We start from the raw sequence: 18989 nt of genomic DNA, 5'->3' as shown, positions 1-18989 counted from the left end.
TGTACCTCCTAGCCTGACAATTAAGGCAAAAATGAAAAAGAAGTAGAAGTTTTTTAAAAAAAAGTCATTTTTCAGTTTACCATGACTTTGATGAAACCTTAGACCTGACAGTTATATAAAATAGACAGTTACTTAAGTACAAGGGACATTGCAGGCACAATGTAGAAAATAGACTTTTTATTATCTTACATGCTTTTATAGCAATGCAGGGGGAAGCAGTAGGGCAAAAAGAAAAGCATGAGAGCTCTAATTAGAATGGGTTAGACAAAGCATGCACATGACGAACAACGCATTGCAATTGTCAGTCTTACCATTTCTCCCTATATTAGTGACCGATGTAGCCATCAGTGCATTCGGTCAGAGATAAAGGATTAGGGAGAAAGAAACTCATTGAAAAATACTAAATTCCACAATTTTCTTATGGCCATATTCTCTCTCTACTGTATTCCACAAATCTCCAGTATACTGTTCCAGCAGAGTGACTAGGATAACAATATTAATTAAAATTGTACAGGGAGGTCTTAAAATTTACCCCTTGACAGGAGAGAAAAAAAATATGAAAAACATATACAATTGAGACTGAGAACCCAGTTTATTTTTAAAAGAGAAGCTGTAATATTTTGCAGAGCAAATTTTACTTTAGTTGTTTGTTATTCCTGGCTTAAGGATGTAATAAATGCTTCGGGCATCATTCGGATTAGAAACTCAAAATGAAGCCCTCACAGCGTTAAGTGAAATAAGTAATCTTTCATCCCTAATTCCACACAGATCAAATAAAATGCTTTATTGACATTTAAATTTGCCCTAAAGTCAGACCTAATTGGTGCCTGTTGCAGTGAGAAACCATCAGAAACTGTCAATCATCTGAAGGGGAAAAAAAGAAACAGCATGACTGTTTCACACTTCCGAGGGGATTTTTATTAATATCATGGTTTTAGGTCAGTAGTCTTTATCTCAATGCAATGACTTAGTATGGAGACATGCCTACATGCTGCTCCCAGTTACACCCTATTGACTAGCAGCTATAACCCGTTTGATTTACTCCCATGCAACCATACCAAATTCATTTGAGGTCAGTGTAACCAAGTTTAGATTTTGGCAGTCCCTGTAGATACACTTCTGATTTCTGTGGCAGAAAGACATCCACTTCTGGGAAGGACTTTTTCCTCTCTCACACTTTTCTGTGCCCAGCCATCACTCTAAGCATGAGCAACATGGCCACAGAAGAAACTTGAGGATCATTTTTTAGATCAGTGTAATATTGACATAAATCATTTCATCCATGCTTTGAGAAACAGATAAGAACGTATTCCATATTAAAGAGCATGGTTAGGGGTTCATGACTGAAAATAGAGGGCCATATTCTAAGCCCATTAAAGTCATTGGAAAGACTCACTGAGTTCAGTGGGCTTTGACCAGGTCCCATAAATGTCAGTAAAGTAAAATAAAAATAAAATTAAAATTCAGGTTCTGTTTTATAGGAAATAATACCTTGCTTTTCTATAGTGCTTTTTCATTTATAGATCTCCAAGCACTTTACAAAGGAGGTGAGTCATTATCCCCATTTTAAAGATAGGGAAACTGAGGCACAGAGTGGGAAAGTGACTTGCCCAAGGTTACCCAGCAGGCTAGTGGCAGAGTTGGGAATAGAACCAAGGTCTCCTGAATTCCAGTCTAGTGTTCTATCCATTAGGCAACACTGCCTCAGATATGCTACATTTCTCACAAAGACAGAATGTTGCTCGTCCCTTTAAGAAAGGATCTTTATTATGACTAAAGAGAGAATATGGTATTTAAGAGTTTATTTCCAATGCCAATAACTTGGTGACTGCAATATAGTCAAATCCATAATCATGACGACTAATCAATCAAGCAGCTTCTATGGCTTGTTTGTTTGGTTTTCCTAAACTGATGAAATAAGATTAAATGAAGATTTGAACTATCTAAAGATGTTTTCAGTCTATAGTCAAAAACCTATTCATTAAGTAATCACTTTTCATCAAACTGGTTAGATTTCCCCCCAAATTTCTTAAGCAGTATAAAAGAAAACTGCAAAACAGCACCTCTTTTCTCCCTACATTTTAGGACTAGCACCAATTATTTCCAAGTATCAAGGGACCAGATTGTGAAAAACTGGTCTCCATTTTCACACCTGCAATTTCCAAGCCAAGGTAACTGTGCATATTAAATTGCATCCGCATTATCTCTGCTCACAAACTGCAGCAACCAAGAGATTTAAATCTGAGCATGGAACTCTGGTTTCTTAGAGCCACCCAACCATTCTTAAAGACACTGAAAAGTAATTTATTCTACAAGTAGTTCCATTTAAATTAATCAGGTTGCTCCCAGAGTAAGGTACAACCTCAAAGTAATAGTGACAGAATCTGGTACTTAGAAAACAAGCATGTAACATCTCTCAATGTCAGAAAAGTCTGGGAGTGTTACAATCCTTCAGCCAGACACAGAGTTGATTAACATAAATATATTATCAGTCTGCTATAGTCATCATCAACAGATAGTTAACAAGTATTGTTTAATACCAGCTTAATTAGTTTTTAATATATAATTTTAAAATTATAGTGGCAATAATACTCACAGCATCAGACAATACCATGAGATAATCAATATTTTCCAGTGTAAGCTTTGCCGTGGGGTGGTTAATTCACTGATGCTATCATTTTCTCTAGATAATCACTTTGTAGGGTTTTACTGATTCATCGCCTCAATCTTGGACCAAAACCCCCTCAATCCAACAGCTAGAAAGGAAGTGCTCTTTAGCACCAAATATATGTTTGAAATGTTATTACTGAAGATGACATAACATATGAGATAGCACTATCAATCAGTTAAATTACTCTTAATTGCAAAGACTTCTTTAGATTTAATATTTTCTGGAAACAGGTCAGTTCAGTTTCCAGAATCACAAAGCTCATTTAACTTGAGTTTTACAATAATGTTGCCCCTATCTGGATATTGATTTAAGTGTTTTCATTAGCAAGCTCTCTCATTAAACAAAATGCATTGCTCATGTTCAAGTCCAAGAGAACTAGCTAGCTATTTTCTCTTATTTCTTCTACTTTTTATAGTAAATCATTTTAGAAAGGGGTCACTTACCACTGTATGTAGAAATGCAAGTTATCAGTGCAGTTAACAACAGAAGTTAGTGCATGTTCAAATATTTGTAAGACATTTCATAAATATTAGATCAGAAATGTACTACTGACAATACAGTCTTTTCCGTGTATATATTTAAGACTTCAGCATTGTTAGATGTACAAATCTGTTTGAATAATATTTACATATGGTAAGAACTGTAAAATTCATATAACTTAATTTCTGTGTTTAAAAATATGGATGGGCAGTAAGACTGGCACTGCCAATCAACACTCATTGTAGCAACACTAGGTTTGAGCCTTCTAGATTCAACCCAGTTATCTGAATGCAATTGCACTGTGGTTACTGGTAAAGTGGTGGATAGGTTTGGAAGCCAACATAAAATCTGTCATTAAATGTGAAGACAGACACAGCTCAGGTGAACCCAGATCTCATCAGCTATATTAGTGAAATCCACGTGCAGAACATGGCAAGAAGCAGCCACCTCGCAAACCAGCTCTGAAGGTTTGTTGCATTTGCCTGACAACATTGCATAACTTTGGGCCTAATCCTGCAGGGTGCTGAGAGCCTTCAACTCCCACCAAAGTGAAGGAGAGTTGAGTGCACTTAGGCGCTCACAAGAGAACTGCTCAGCACATGGCAGGGTTTGGCCCTTTATTAGCATTTCTATTTAGTATAAATTCACTCCTACTCTGATGTATTAGCTAGAAATATTTTGTGGCATCATAAATACAAGTGCATTAAGTGACATCTGTATGTCAAAAAAGGTGCTACCATGACTGCCCTAGCAGATGAGATTTCATTAGCCACAGCAGGGACAATGACTGTGCAAGCTTCAACCTATACTGCCCACTTATGTACTCTAACCTTATTCTGCATGTTTCAGAGTAACAGCCGTGTTAGTCTGTATTCGCAAAAAGAAAAGGAGGACTTGTGGCACCTTAGAGACTAACCAATTTATTTGAGCATAAGCTTTCATGAGCTACAGCTCACTTCATCGGATGCATACTGTGGAAACTGCAGAAGACATTATATACACAGAGACCATGAAACAATACCTCCTCCTACCCCACTCTCCTGCTGGTAATAGCTTATCTAAAGTGATCACTCTCCTTACAATGAGTATGATAATCAAGTTGGGCCATTTCCAGCACAAATCCAGATTTTCTCACCCCCCGCCCCCACCACAAACTTACTCTCCTGCTGGTAATAGCTTATCCAAAGTGACCACTCTCCCTACAATGTGCATGATAATCAAGGTGGGCCATTTCCAGCACAAATCCAGGTTTTCTCACCCCCCGCCCTTTTTTCCAAAAACCACACACACAAACTCACTCTCCTGCTGGTAATAGTTCAACCAAAGTGACCAATCTCCCTACAATGTGCATGATAATCAAGGTGGGCCATTTCAAGCACAAATCCAGGTTTTCTCAGCCCCCCCCCCCCCAACCTCACTCTCCTGCTGCCAGGAGTTTGGCGGGGGGGGGTGGTGGTGGTGGTGAGAAAACTTGGATTTGTGCTGGAAATGGCCCACTTTGATTATCATGCACATTGTAGGGAGAGTAGTCACTTTGGATGAACTATTACCAGCAGGAGAGTGAGTTTGTGTGTGTATGGGGGTGGGGGGTGAGACAACCTGGATTTGTGCTGGAAATGGCCCACCGTGATTATCATGCACATTGTAGGGAGAGTGGTCACTTTGGATAAGCTATTACCAGCAGGAGAGTGAGTTTGTGTGTGTGTGTTTTGGGGGGGTATGTGAGAAAACCTGGATTTGTGCTGGAAATGGCCCACCTTGATTTTCATACACATTGTAAGGAGAGTGGTCACTTTGGATAAGCTATTACCAGCAGGAGAGTGCGTTTGTGTGTGTGGTTTTTGGAAAAAAGGGCGGGGGGTGAGAAAACCTGGATTTGTGCTGGAAATGGCCCACCTTGATTATCATATACATTGTAAAGAGAGTGGTCACCTTGGATAGGCTATTACCAGCAGGAGAGTGAGTTTGTGGGGTGGAGGGGGGGTGGAGGGTGAGAAAACCTGGATTTGTGCTGGAAATGGCCCAACTTGATTATCATACTCATTGTAAGGAGAGTGATCACTTTAGATAAGCTATTACCAGCAGGAGGGTGGGGTGGGAGGAGGTATTGTTTCATGGTCTCTGTGTATATAATGTCTTCTGCAGTTTCCGCAGTATGCATCCAATGAAGTGAGCTGTAGCTCACGAAAGCTTATGCTCAAATAAATTGGTTAGTCTCTAAGGTGCCACAAGTACTCCTTTTCTTATTCTGCATGGAGCTCCTCTAGGGACTGCAAGAGAGTATCGCAGAATCCACATCCATTGAATCCTTGCTCTTACCATTCAGGCTGCCAACAAATTGTGGCAATGTTTAGTGAAGTCTTCTTCATTCAGAATCAGACAGAGCCAATCAAATCATTGCTTGGGGGCAAAGGACTCCATATTCCACCGTCACTTCTGAAATATCTGAGCTCCATGCCTACTAACCGTTTTCCAAAGAAGTGAAAGTACCAGTTTTTTTGGTCCTAAAATGAACCCAGGTGAGTTTACACTATCAATAAAACACAAATGGTTTTCCATTCAGCAAGTGTGTTTTAACACGTCACCACCAAATTCACATTATAAACATTGATTTTTTTTTAACCTTGATATTTGTAAAACAAAAATATCTCCTCATGGGAAAAGACGGGATACTGAGTTAGATGGACCATTGGTCTCAACTAGTATGGCCATTCTTATGTTCTAAAATGAGGTTCTCTGAACTGCTATTAAAAGGGGTGAAATGCGGAGACATTTGAGTAGCAGCTTTGCTCTGTTTACAGTCCCATAGAACTCAATGGGGAGTACCAGCAGAGTAAGGTACTACTCAACTTGAGCAAAGACATTGTAATCTGGCCCTGTTTTCTCCCCTTAAGTGCTAATTTGGGACTTTGTCTATATTTGGGATTAGACCCAATTCCAGCCAATGGTATAGCTGCAATTGGTACAGGCTTCACTTGTGTAAAGCCCACACATAGGCAAGAAAAACAGTGATTTGGACCAGTTGTGCTTTCCCGAAGCAGGGCAAGCTCAAGTAGTGTAAGTCATTGCTTTCCTTGTCTGTCCTTAGGGTTCTGCCATTCATCAGTGCAAACCCCAAGTATACCCAAGGCCTTAAAAGGTATAGGTATTCTTAGTTGGTGTCAATCAGCACAGCTCTGCTAACTACAATGCTAATTTGTACCAGCTGAGAATCTGGCTCAAAGTATTATAAACTAATATTTCACCTGTGATTAACCAGCTCCCTAAAGTTATCATGCAATAGCCAGAGCAATGCAATCTCAGAGCATCAGCCCTGACACATGCTGTCAACAAGAATGATTGTTATTAGGACATGGCTTCATTTGAAAAGCAGATAATTCTGCTCTTAGTTAAATTTGTGCTTCCTATTGAAACCAAAGGGGTCAGATCGGGTGTAACAGAGCAGAATCTGGCCTTTGCTGCAATCCATTGAGACAGCCTTTGTCAGGGTAAGAAAGTTCCAGTCTCAGTTTATTCCCTATAAAATCCACAGAACACTGATAAAGTGATTTGCTCTGCTCATGAAGGTTCATAGTACAGTAGTTCTTGGTTTGGCCTCTGTGCAGGTGGTCTGCAAATGAATTTTGTGAAGCCAAATATACTGAGCAAAATGTATTAACAGATCAATTCCCCCCCCCTTAGATTAGCTCACTGTATCTAAATACAATCTTCCAGATCTGAAATCTGAACCATGCTAGCATTGCCACCTTTTTGAATGTAAGCACCAGGAAAACATGGTTTGATATTAAGCTCTAACTAGTCAACCTTGCAAAGGCATGACCAACTAAGAAAAGATATCACTAACCTCATCTATAGCTTTCTTATAGCTCTGGGAGTAAGGGAAGATTAATCAGCGTCAGAGGAAACAGATCGGGACAGGAAAAAGCCAGAGGAAGGGCAAGCAGGTTAGAAATAAAATTAGAATTGTTAGCGCAACGCTGTGAAGTGTAAAGAAAAACAACATCAACAAAACATTAATACACATTAAAGGAGAGAACAGTGGAAATCCATTTGGTTATTGAGCCCAACGCACTCTGCAGTTTTAAAATACAAACATCAGACATAACATTAAACCAGAGACTTTGGAAGGGTTTTTCATGGGCCTTTGCCAAAAAAGTAATAAAATAAAAGGGCACAGAAATTACTCCCAGTTTTTTCTTAAACTGGGGTGACTAGCAACGGCTGGGTAGCAAGCCTTTGAACGCAGCACACCCCCCTCTGCAAGGTTGCTCTAAAAATCACCCTACGATAACACAATGTGAAAGTGTGCTATATACAAACCCTGGCCCCAATCCATCAAAGCGTAAAATTAAGCTGTGCTGAAGTTCTTCTCTTGCCTGGGGCCATTGTAAATCATGCAATCTCTATGCATTAATATATCCCACGGACTATTGCTATACTGCAGATTTAGAGCCTCAGAACTGGCGATGGGACTGCGTTTGCCTCTTTCTATGGGTTCCTAAGGCTGCGTGATTGCCATTAATGAAAACATGGCAAATTCTACCAACGCATAATTTAAGACTCACAGCAGGTCGGCTTGGTCGTGTCACATCCCTGCTGTCCTCCTGTTTCATCTTAGATGGCTCATGAGGGAGCACAGGTGACCCTTCAGGTTTGGCATTTCCTGGGCAAAAACAAATCACCGTTGTTAGTGGGAGATCAAAGACTTTCACCAGGCAGTAGGATACGCAGAATGATGTTGCACACCTGTGCACAATGGCACCTCTGAGAAACCTAGTAGCTCCTCATTCATTTCAGGATCCAGTTCAAAATGATCCTCCATGTTTTTAAAAACACATAATCCAGTCACAGTCTCTCTGCTTCCCTGTCTGATCTCTCTGCTTGTCTAAGAAACAAACCATCAAATAGCACGTGGCACTTCTAGAGCCCCTTCTATCTCAGATCTTAAAGTGCCTCACTCACTTTAGTGAGTTACGCCTCACAACCTCTAATCCAGAGGTAGGCAAACGGTGTTCTCACTTTACAGAGAGTAAGGTTGTGCCACACTGGCAGAGCCCTGTGTGGAGTGATACAGAAATGTCCAGCTGCAGCAAGAGCGTGGGAAAGGATTGGGCTGAGGCACAATCCCACCTGAGCTCCCTGGTGAAGAGAGAGAAAGAGCAAGCAAGCTGCACCTTCCTGTGGTAGGGAGCCCGTAAAGAATGGGGACAGCCCATGGACAGTCTCCTTTAGTGGTGACTTGCAACTTCTGGGATACAGAGAGAGAGAGAGAGAGAGCGAGCAGTACCTGTGCTCCTGAGCTCAGACTGAGGTGGTCCCTGGCTCTTGCAGTACCCTTACATAAGCGTCATGGACAGCCTGGCCCTGAGTGACTTGCCCAAGGCCAGAGAGTGAGACTGTGGCAAAGTCAGAAAAGGATCTCCCAGAGCTGTGATTTGATCACAACTCTATGTAGTCTAGCATTGTCACGCCAAACTATCTTGCCATGGTTTTCACTCCTAGAGCATCTGTTGCCTCTTGTTTGGAAAATCCTTTCTTGTTTCTCTCTACTTCATCTACCGCTTGGCTGAAAACAGCTCAAATCCTCTCTCCCTCAGCCATCACTTTATTTAATTTGTAATTGTATTACGTGACTCTGTAAAGCCTGTTGCTATGCAGTTTACTTGAAACGGGCTCTCCACGATATAGCTCTATTGCATTGTCCTCTCTCAGTGTAGCAAGAGCATTTATAACTAAACCTAATCCCCATATATGGCACTCTCAACATTCTTGTCCTTTTTCTATTAAAGAAACATTCACTCTGCAGAGGAGCTGGGCATATGATAAATTGGAAGCACTGTGTTATCTGATATAGCAAGGACATTATTACTCGCAGAATTCCTCATTAACTAAAAACCAAAAACAGAACAATTGCTGATAAATTACTTTTATTGACTACCTAGAGGAGTGATTATTTTAACAAGAGACATGCCAACTTACAGTCAAGGTGGGGGTGAGGTAATGTCTTTTACTGGATCAACTTCTGCTGGTGAGAGAGACAAGCTTTTCAGCTTACACAGAGTTCTTCTTCAGCTAAGCTCAAAAGCTTGTCCTTCTCACCAACATAAATTGGTCCAATAAAAGACATATTAACTCACACACCTTGTCTCTCTCATATCCTTGGACCAACTTGGCTACAAACATATTGCATAAACTTACAGTCAAGTCATAAAAAATTCAAAGCATGGGTGCAGCACTTGTTTTAATGTGCTTTAGTCTGTGGATTTATACTCCAGGGCTGTGAGAGAAATATAGATAAACTGGCTGGATGTGCTTTGGCAACTCCTACTGCAATTAGATGGGGAAAAAAGAAGATTTTCAACAACTATAAGATGCCAGGAAACAAATCAGCCAGGAATGTAAACCCAGTGTAAACATGGTTCTGTTCTGAAAGACTTTTAGAAGAAATGGCTTTGGAGCTAATTCACTTCTCTATGCCCTGGAATGCTCACTGCACACAAAGGAAGTAAAACACCGAAAAAAAGCTGAATTTGGATTAGAGAAGAAAAAAAGTGAATGAGGAATTCATTATATTTCACTACAACAGAATCCCTATTTCTTTCTATAGGACGATCTTACAACTACATACATACAGAATATTGGACCAAAACTTGTAGTCACTTTACTTGTAAAATGCTAAGTCAGGTCTATGAGGGTTTTGGACAATAAATAAAGTTCTGTACAAACATAGCCACTTCAGCAGACAATCTGAAAGCACTGTGAAAAGGTGAGTAAGTATCATTTCCATGTTAGAAGGGAAAAAAACGAGGTGTAGGAGAGGAGCCTAATCTCGGAAAAAAACAGTTGTCTAAAATCAGGTGCAACTCCATGGCTTCAGTGGATCTATTTAAATCAGCTTTTCACACACATGAGATCAGATCAGATCCAGGGGAGGTAAAGTGACTTGCCAAAGGAGTGGAGAAAGGTTACAGGATCAGGGCCTAAAGCTTAAAAAAGAAGTCATCTCACCTCTGACTCTATTACGTTCACTGGAGCCAGCTTGGGAACCAGGCTGGGAGCCTCCCTGGGAACTAGGCTGCGAGCTCGGGGTGCTGGAACTGGAGGAGCTGCCACTACTGGTCCTCTGTAGGGGACTCTCAATGACGGGCTCAGTTCTCCTCAGGTCAGGGTTACTGTTGCACACCAGAATGAAGGAAAACTGCAGTTAGATGGTGTAACTGTTCTGGAGAGTTGGGAGAAAGTCTTCATTCAGTTGGAAGCAATATAACAGGTTAGTGTTATTGAAGCAGCAGGTCCTTTCAAAGTTGACATGAGAGGGTCAGATCTACCATGGCGACATGCAATACAAGATGACAAAACGACTGTGGAAAGTTTAGTATTGTATAATTCTGTGCATTTCACAGCCTAAGCATTCTGGGTAAAATTTTCATCCAAGTGACTTTTCAAAAGGGCCTACGTGACTCAGGAGCTTACATTCCATTGCAAGACAGTGAGGGCTTGTCTTCACTACCCAGGAGATCAATGCTGCGGCCATCGATGCAGCAGGTGTCGATATAGCGGGTCTAGTGAAGATCCGCTAAATCGATGGCAGATCGCTCTCCGGTTGACTCCAGCACTCCGGTTCCCCGAGAAGATTAAGGTAAATTGACTGGAGAGCGTCTCCCGTCAATGCAGCACAGTGAAGACACTGCAGTAAGTCGACCTAAGCTACGTCGACTCCAGCTAAGTGAGCCGTAGCTCATGAAAGCTTATGTTCAAATAAATTTGTTAGTCCTTAAGGTGCCACAAGTCCTCCTTTTCTTTTTGCAGATACAGACTAACACGGCTGCTACTCTGAAACCTGGTAGCTGGAGTAGCGTAACTTAGCTCAACTTACCCCAGTAGTGAAGACAAGCCCTGAGACTTAATCTGGTAAACCACTAAGGATGCATCTGCATTAGGACAAAGGGTGTGGTCTTAATTCGAATTAGCTAACATGTGGTAACTAACACGAGGTAAAATCCAAGTGAAGACAAGGCAGTTTGTACTTTTAATGAGCAGATCAAGGCAAATGCTCTGCTCCCCCACAACCTTTAACTCAACCTGCGATCATGAATGAAAACTGACAACTGTTTTGTCTTCACTAGGATTTCACCTCAAGTTAGTTACCTTGTGTTAGATAACTTGAGTTGAGAATACACCTTTTTTCCTAGTGAAGACAAGATCCAACTGACTTTAGGCACATTTGAAAAGCAGTTTAGGTGCTTTTGCAAATGCTTCCTGGTATCATTAACTAGTAGTTTCCAGAAACTAAAAGACAACTAGCTGACACAGTAGCCAGGGCCAGACAGAAGCTTTTGCTATGCTAGGCAAACTGGAATTGGTCACGTCCTCACAGCCCCAACAAACATTTTACTGGCTTTAGAAATTTTTTGCCCTAGAAAATCCAGGTATGGCAGAGCTAACCCTGATATCATCACCATTCAGCCACTGAAGTCAATGGGGCTATGCAAAATGTATACCAACTGACCTTAACTCCAAAAACCGAACAAAATCAAAAACTGCAATTTAAAAGTTACTTAATTTTAAATGTTTAAAAATATTCTGTTTTAAAAAGTAGGGGCTTGCAGATTAGCTATTTTTCTGTAATATTTGTTCCCTTGCTAAAATCTGCAACGTGACTGCAAAGTATATTTGCTGGGCATCAACATTCCCAGATCTTCATGGTCTCATATCTCAGCCATTTCAAATGGCAAGAGGCTGAAACCTGACACATAAGTTGCCAGCTTTATCATTTCTCTTTTTCTATCTCACTGTTTCTTTCAAACACATGCAGAGTTTTAAATTAGAAAAAAAAAGTGGTTTTGATTTACAGATGCAACCAACATTTCTCAGAGTTTCACGTATCTTTATGGAATTAATCCTTGGCACTTAAATGGCAACAGAAAATATGTTCATGCAGCATAGTACAATACCTTTTCACACAATGTTTCTGCTAACTGATTTTATTATTCAAAGTCTTTCTGTAAATGAGTGGAAGCTTGTTACATGCAGTTCAAGTAGGACTGAGTCCTGACAACAACATGTGCAATACTTCTGCATTATATAATATGTAATCTGGAATCAAATGCACAGCATAAGCATCATAACACATGAGATATACGTGATCCTGAATAATTTAGCTAGGGGTCAAAACAGCACAAATTGCATTTATTGTGCAAAGTCCCATTGCCATAAATGATTTCTTGGCAGGATCAGTTTCATTTGGATTTTGTCTTGGATGTATCTTATGTAGAATTACTGCCCAGTGTACCTTGATTTTGCATAGGAAGTTATTAAGAAGATAACAGCAATATTAACATGCTTGTGCAGAATGACAGTAGCTTTCTGTGCATAGGGTTGCCAGGTGTCTGGTTTTTGACTGGAATGCCCAGTTGAAAAGGGATCCTGATGGCTCCGGTCAGCACAGCTGACCAGGCCGTTAAAAGTCCGGTTGGTGGTTCAGCGAGGCTAAGGCAGGCTCCCTGCATGCCGTGGCTCCACGCGACTACTGGAAGTGGCGGCATGTCCTCTCCTCCGGCTCCTAGGCACAGGTGCGGAGCCCCCCACCCCAACTGCCAGTTCTGCACCTCCCATTGGCTGGAAACCACGGCCAATGGGAGCTGAGGGGGCGGCACCGGCCCACGGGGCAGCATGCAGAGATGCCTGGCTGTGCCTCCATGTAGGAGCCAGAGGGGGCACATGCTGCTGCTTCTGGGAGCTTCTTGAGGTAAGCGCCGTCTGGAGCCTGCACCCCTAGACCCTCCCACCATGTCCCAACTCCCATCCTCCTCCTGCCCTCCAAACTCCTCAATCCAAGCCTGAAGCGCTGACCTATGCCCCAAACCCCTCATCCCCAACCCCACCCCAGAGTCTTCACCCCAGCCAGAGGCCTAACCCCCCCCTGTACCCCAACCCCCTACCCCAGCCTGGAGCCCCTTCCCATACTCTGAACCCCTTGGCTCCACTCCCCAGCCTGAAGCCCCCTCCTGAACCCCAAACCCCTCATCCCTGGTCTCACCCCAGAGCCTGCACCCCACAGCCAGGGCCCTTACCCCCTCCCGCATCCCAACCCCCTGCTTAAGCCCAGAGCCCCCTCCCATATCCCAAACTCCTCATTTCTGGCTGCACCCCAGAGCTCGCACCCCCATCTGGAGCCCTCACCCCCTCCCACATCCCAAACCCCTGAGCCAGCGAGTGAGTGAGGGTGTGGAAATGAGCGAGTAAGGGTGGGGAGAGTGAGTAACGGGGGGGAATGGAGTGAGTGGGGGGCAGGGCCTCAGAGAAGGGGTGGGGTAGGGGCAGGGCAAGGGTGTTTGGTTTTGTATGAGTAGAAAGTTGGCAATCCTATGATGGAAATGCACCATATAGGTTACAATAGAATAACAAGTAAAATAATATTGAATACAAAATTAGAGTTTATACAAAGCTGGAAGGAATCCAGAAAAGCAGTGGGGAATGAAAGAACAAGAAGAGAAGATACAAAAATGTTATTGCTGGATTGAATGGTTAATTTAATATACTTTTTGGCATTATTGTAACTGCAGTTGAACAGTTGTGGAATTCTACATTATGCAGTATAGCTGGTGTTGTCTTGGCTCAGATGTTATCTGGTTAGTTGATGAAACTTCTTTTAAAACTTTAGCAACAGCACATTTATCTATACCAGCGGTCTCAAACACATGGCGGCCTGTGGAGATATTTGCTGTGGCCCGCCAAGCTCCCCACGCCCCCACCACCCCTCTCCCAGTTATTTCCTGCAGCTGCCAAGCTCCCCTCACCCGCTGCCCCTCCTCCCCCCCAGTGCGCCACGTCCCCGCTCCTCTGCCTACCTTGAGACACTTCCTGCCACCAAACAGCTGTTTGGCGGCGCTTAGCGCTTTCCAGGAGGGAGTGGGGAGGAGCAGGGAGCCGCACGCTCAGGGGAGGAAGCAGAGAAGAGGCGGGGCAGGGGCAGGGATTTGGGGAAGGGGTTGGAATAGGGCCAGGAAGGGGTGGAGTTGGGGTTGGGACTTTGGGGAAGGGATTGGAATGGGAGCAGAGTTGGGGCGGGGACTTTGGGAAAGGGGTTGGAATGGGGGTGGGAAAGGTGGGAAGGGGCAGGGGCAGGGGCAGGGCCAGGGCCAGGGGCAGCGGGGTGGTTGTCAGTGATGCAGCCCTCAGGCCAATGTACTAGTCCTCATGCAGCCCTCGTGGTGATTTGACTTTTAGATCCCTGATCTATACCAACTGCAGTCAGGTCGTTGAGTCCGATAGAAAAACTGGATACCCTTACTTTAGTCAAACAGTCCAATGGTATCATTGTTATTCTAAGTGCTGGCTCTTCCTCGTGTCATGACTATGTACTGGAATATTCCTTGCTTCTAAAAAAATTTCCTTTAGGGCATAGTTAAATAATAGCGAGAGATTCTGTTTTGGGAAACTGAGGATGCTTTGGCCGTGGGTAATGGAGGTGACTAAAAGCAAACTGTAGCAGGGTTGGCCACCTTCTGAGCACCCCCTGAAGGTCAGAGGTGGCTCTATGGCACCCTACCTCTCTTTTCCCTCTCCAGGGTCCCTTAAGAACTCCACACGGTCTTTCTCCTGGCTACCACCACCCATGCCTGGGGCTGGTTTCATACCAGAAACAGTTCAAACACAGTCCTCAGAGTCCCAAAATGAAGTCCATCACCACATCATAAGTTCATACTCAGTTCTGGCATTTTCTACCACACTCAAAGCTTGTCTTCTGTCTCAATCTGTTCCCCATGAAGCTGCTACTCCCTGTCCTTCCTAGTGGGAGCTCAGCTTTCTGGCTTTGGCTTCCCAGCTCCGGCTTCCTGGCTCCAACCCTTCTCCCAGGCAGGGTCTCTGGCAGGAGCTTCCTGCTCGTTACAGATCTTCTTTGCCACAGCTGCTTCTTCCTGCTTCCTGTTCCCCTCTGGCTCTTTACAGGGAACTTCTGTCTCTATCAATCCCCTACTGAGGCTCTTGAACAGGCCCGGAAGGGATGGAGCACTTCCTTCTTAAAAAGCCCAGTCCACCCAGTGACACTCAGAGGTAAATGGCCTTTCTGCTCATAACAAAGAGAATTTTTTCTAAAACAATTTGGCAATACATATTTCTTTGGCTACCCTAGCACCCACCTTACACTGAGCCTGCTATACAGCATGCAGTGCTGCTGCAGAGTGAATCAGACTGGCTGGGAAGAAAAGCTTATGCTGAAAGTCATGACCTATTGGTAATTTGGCTGAGAATATCCTACCTAGGAACATCTAGTTTGAAGCCTTATACCTCATCCTAAGAGGACAAGATAAAGAAAACATGAAACATTTCCATAATACAAAGATATATGGAATACAGATATTTATCCTGAGATTTAAACTGGCATTTCATTTGAAGAGATCTGGAGTTCTGCCCATCATACTATCACAATCTGCAAATCAAAGACAAGATCTCACCTGTCTAAGCTCATTCTTTTGCTTCTGCTATGACTGAACCTGTTGCATTTTCTATTGTTTTAAAAAGCTCAGGGCTAGATCCTATAATGTGCTGTCCTGGTGCACAAGGGGAAAGGGAGAAGAGGTTATAGTGAGGATCAGGGGAAGTTAGGACAGGATCTTTCCTGGGAGTGCTAGGAGTTGGAATGGTTAATAGGCCAACCTGGGCTAACAGAACTGTCTAGTCCCCAACTACTTAATGTCAGTGGCACATGCTAGCCAGGGACACACACTGTTCCTATAGGACCCATTTACCATAATGGGAATTTTGTCATTGACTTGAATTTAAGACAGATTAAACCCTTATTAGACAATAACAATGCAGAGTCCTCCCCCCCACACAGTCCCTTGCACATCGGATGGAATCCTGCTCTGATTAGCAGGGATACTGGAGAATGTATCTATGACCATCTCTGCTCACCCCTCAGCATCACTGAGTTAGGCAGAATTTGACCCTCAGTGTGCAGCAGGAAGGAGTTGAGAGGACCAAATCCTGCTTCCACTAAAGTTATGGCGAAATTCCCAATCAAGACAATAGCAGTAGCTGAGAGTCCAGAGTATCTTCTGCATCCAGCTATAAATCTTGGAAAGTCCAAGAACGTAGACATTTCAACTCATCAGGATTTTGCACAGATAATATTAGGAGTCCCAGAGGCCAAATGTTCACAGCCTTTGGTGATGCTGTACAATTCTAATTAATGCAAATCTCAAACTTCATCGAGCTATGGTGGAGATGCAAAGCGATTGTAGTTTATCAGTAAATCCATGTTAAAAGAGAGCAGAGAGTGCTTTATTTTTTAAATTTTGACTAGATTTATTGACAAGACGACTAAGGACTGCATCCTAGGAGTTTTACTAAAATCATTGGTTTGGTGTTTGTTACAACGAGACTCTCTGTTTCCCGCAACAGCAGTATATAGATTGCGGTAATCCATCCATTGAATGCAGTGGGCACTGGCTCATGACCCAGTGACCCCGCTTCCTTTGTGAGGCTCACAAACCAGGGCACCAGGAAGAAAATTATAAAACTAACAGACAGATTCATTAATATTTTTTTCCCTTTCCCACATGGCCTTCCGTACCTTGCTCTGATGGGCTGTGATCCTAATCTAGTTCCCAACGCAGTGCCATTCCCAGGAGAGTTCTTTCTCGCTAGTGCTGGGGATATGGAAGTTGTTCGCTGAGGCACCTGAAAGAAAATTGAAAGCGTCACAGCTATTAGGACTGTACAATTGAACTTGGATATTCTCTTCATGCATTTGGGGGAAGATCAGGTTTCGGCAGGTTTTCGAGCTGGATATGTAATTACTTTTCCACTGAGAGAGATGAAATATTTACAGCAGTTATAAAACACAAAGTTCTTGGCACGTACAAAGAATCATAGATGTCTGAGACAGGAAAGACCTGAAAAGTCATTTATTTTATCCCTCGTAGAGCAGGGCCATTCCCAACTGTATAGTCGCCTGAAGTCTAAAAAAAGCAGGTGTTAATATCAAGCAGTGAGCACCAAAATTAACAAAAAACACATTCAAGACAGAACAGTCCTAAAATCTGGACTAATCAGAAAGCTCAATGTAGCAGCTCTTAGAGCTACTTGTTCAGGTAAAAATAAATGACTTGTAATAATACCACAGAGGTAATGTGGCCTAGTGGTCAAAGACAAAGGATGGGAAGAAGGAAGGTCCCTGTGTGGACTCCAGGCTGAGCCATTCAACTACCTTGATTAAGTCACATGACTTTTTGGCCTCAGTCATTTCAGCTGTACAATTACCTGAAAGCCAGATGTCACTGAAAACCAGATGTTCAAATTAGGACAGATCACCTCAGATATCCCAGAACAAACAACATTCCATAGTAAATAAGGGCTTCTGGACTCAGCACCTTTTTACACAAGGCTAGAACCTTGACCTTGACTCACTCCACTGTAATTTTGAGCTCTCTGTGTGCCTGTTACACATCAATATCATACAGGATGTTACGCAATACTTCGGCCCTATAATAAGAACTGAGGTCATTGCTTACCTGTGGATCTCCCTGCCACAAGATGAGGCAGAAGCCAAAAGCTTAGTAGGATTCAAAAAAGGATTAGACATTGCTCTGATAATGGGAAGATCCACATATTATGTTAGATAGTTAAAAAAATTATTTTAGGCTAAGAGAGAGCGATGTCTTCATGTTTCAGGGCATAGCAACCAATAAGTGATTAGATTAAGAAGAAACCTCCTCCATGGATAGATTATTCCCTAGTTGTCTTTTTCTGAGCTTCTTGCACCTTCTTCTAGAGCATCTGGTTTTGAAAACTTTCAGGCACAAGGCACTGGACCACAAAGGCCTATGGTCCAATCAGGTATGACAACCAAAAGTCTGCTAGCTTTTATCCATGTCCCTGTAATGTCTCCAGCAAATACTAGGTAAGCAAGGAAACAGCTCGCCCTGGATCAGCAAAAAGAAATGGGCCACAGTGTCTGCAATATGCTATTGATACCCATCTCACAAGCTCCAACAATATCCTTACATACTGTTTGAACAGAGGGGCGACAAGACTGGCCCTAAGAGACTCTGCAAGTGAGAACCCTGGGAGGACAGCAATTACTCTTCGTAACCTTTTGGTAGACAATGAATGAAGACAATTCAAAACAACTCCTATCCATCTCTGCCAAGTCCTCCAGAAGAGTCGGCAGCTCTTCCCAATCATAATAGTATTGAAGAACACCGATAGGATGATCAGGCAGCTCACCGCTGTCCATTACTCTGAGTAGAACATGCAACCTGTGCCAGGTCTGAATCTCAACTGATTGGATTCCAAAAACACTGGAGGGTAGCCGATGTAAACTGGCCACTAGGAAATTTAGATTAGAAATTAGACGAAGGTTTCTAACCATCAGAGGAGTGAAGTTTTGGAATAGCCTTCCGAGGGAAGTAGTGGGGACAAAAGATCTATCTTGCTTTAAGATTAAACTCGATAAGTTTATGGAGGAGATGGTATGATGGGATAACATGGTTTTGGTAATTAAATATTCATGGTAAATAGGCCCAATGGCCTGTGATGGGTTTTTAGATGGGGTAAGATCCAAGTTACCCGGGAAGGAATTTTCTGTAGTATCTGGCTGATGAATCTTGCCCATATGCTCAGGGTTTAGCTGATCGCCATATTTGGGGTCGGGAAGGAATTTTCCTCCAGGGCAGATTGGAAGGCCCTGGAGGTTTTTCGCCTTCCTCTGTAGCATGGGGCACGGGTCACTTGCTGGAGGATTCTCTGCTCCTTGAGGTCTTCAAACTACAATTTGGGGACTTCAATAGCACAGATATAGATGTGAGGTCTTTTTTAGGAGTGGTGGGTG

General features: G+C 42.9%; 1 protein-coding gene across 9 annotated transcripts in view; it reads right to left on the bottom strand.

Moving 5' to 3' along the window:
* The window catches only part of TNIK (TRAF2 and NCK interacting kinase), a 302646-nt gene that overhangs the window by 32773 nt on the left and 250884 nt on the right, over positions 1-18989 (bottom strand). For 7 of the 9 annotated variants that reach the window (XM_075132116.1, XM_075132115.1, XM_075132113.1 and 4 more), the window contains 4 exons: positions 16731-16837; positions 10160-10323; positions 7717-7814; positions 6996-7019 (listed from right to left, as the gene is read on the bottom strand). In XM_075132116.1, coding sequence (XP_074988217.1) covers positions 6996-7019; positions 7717-7814; positions 10160-10323; positions 16731-16837 — 393 coding nt within the window. The remainder of the gene's footprint in view (positions 1-6995; positions 7020-7716; positions 7815-10159; positions 10324-16730; positions 16838-18989) is intronic. The other 2 variants (XM_048863377.2, XM_048863379.2) reach the window with 1 other exon arrangement.

The sequence above is a fragment of the Caretta caretta genome, chromosome 9, assembly GCF_965140235.1.
Source record: "Caretta caretta isolate rCarCar2 chromosome 9, rCarCar1.hap1, whole genome shotgun sequence".
NCBI classification, from domain to species: Eukaryota; Metazoa; Chordata; order Testudines; family Cheloniidae; genus Caretta; species Caretta caretta.
The sequence above is the reverse complement of the archived record's forward strand: the minus strand, read 5'-3'. Positions and strand labels throughout refer to the sequence as shown.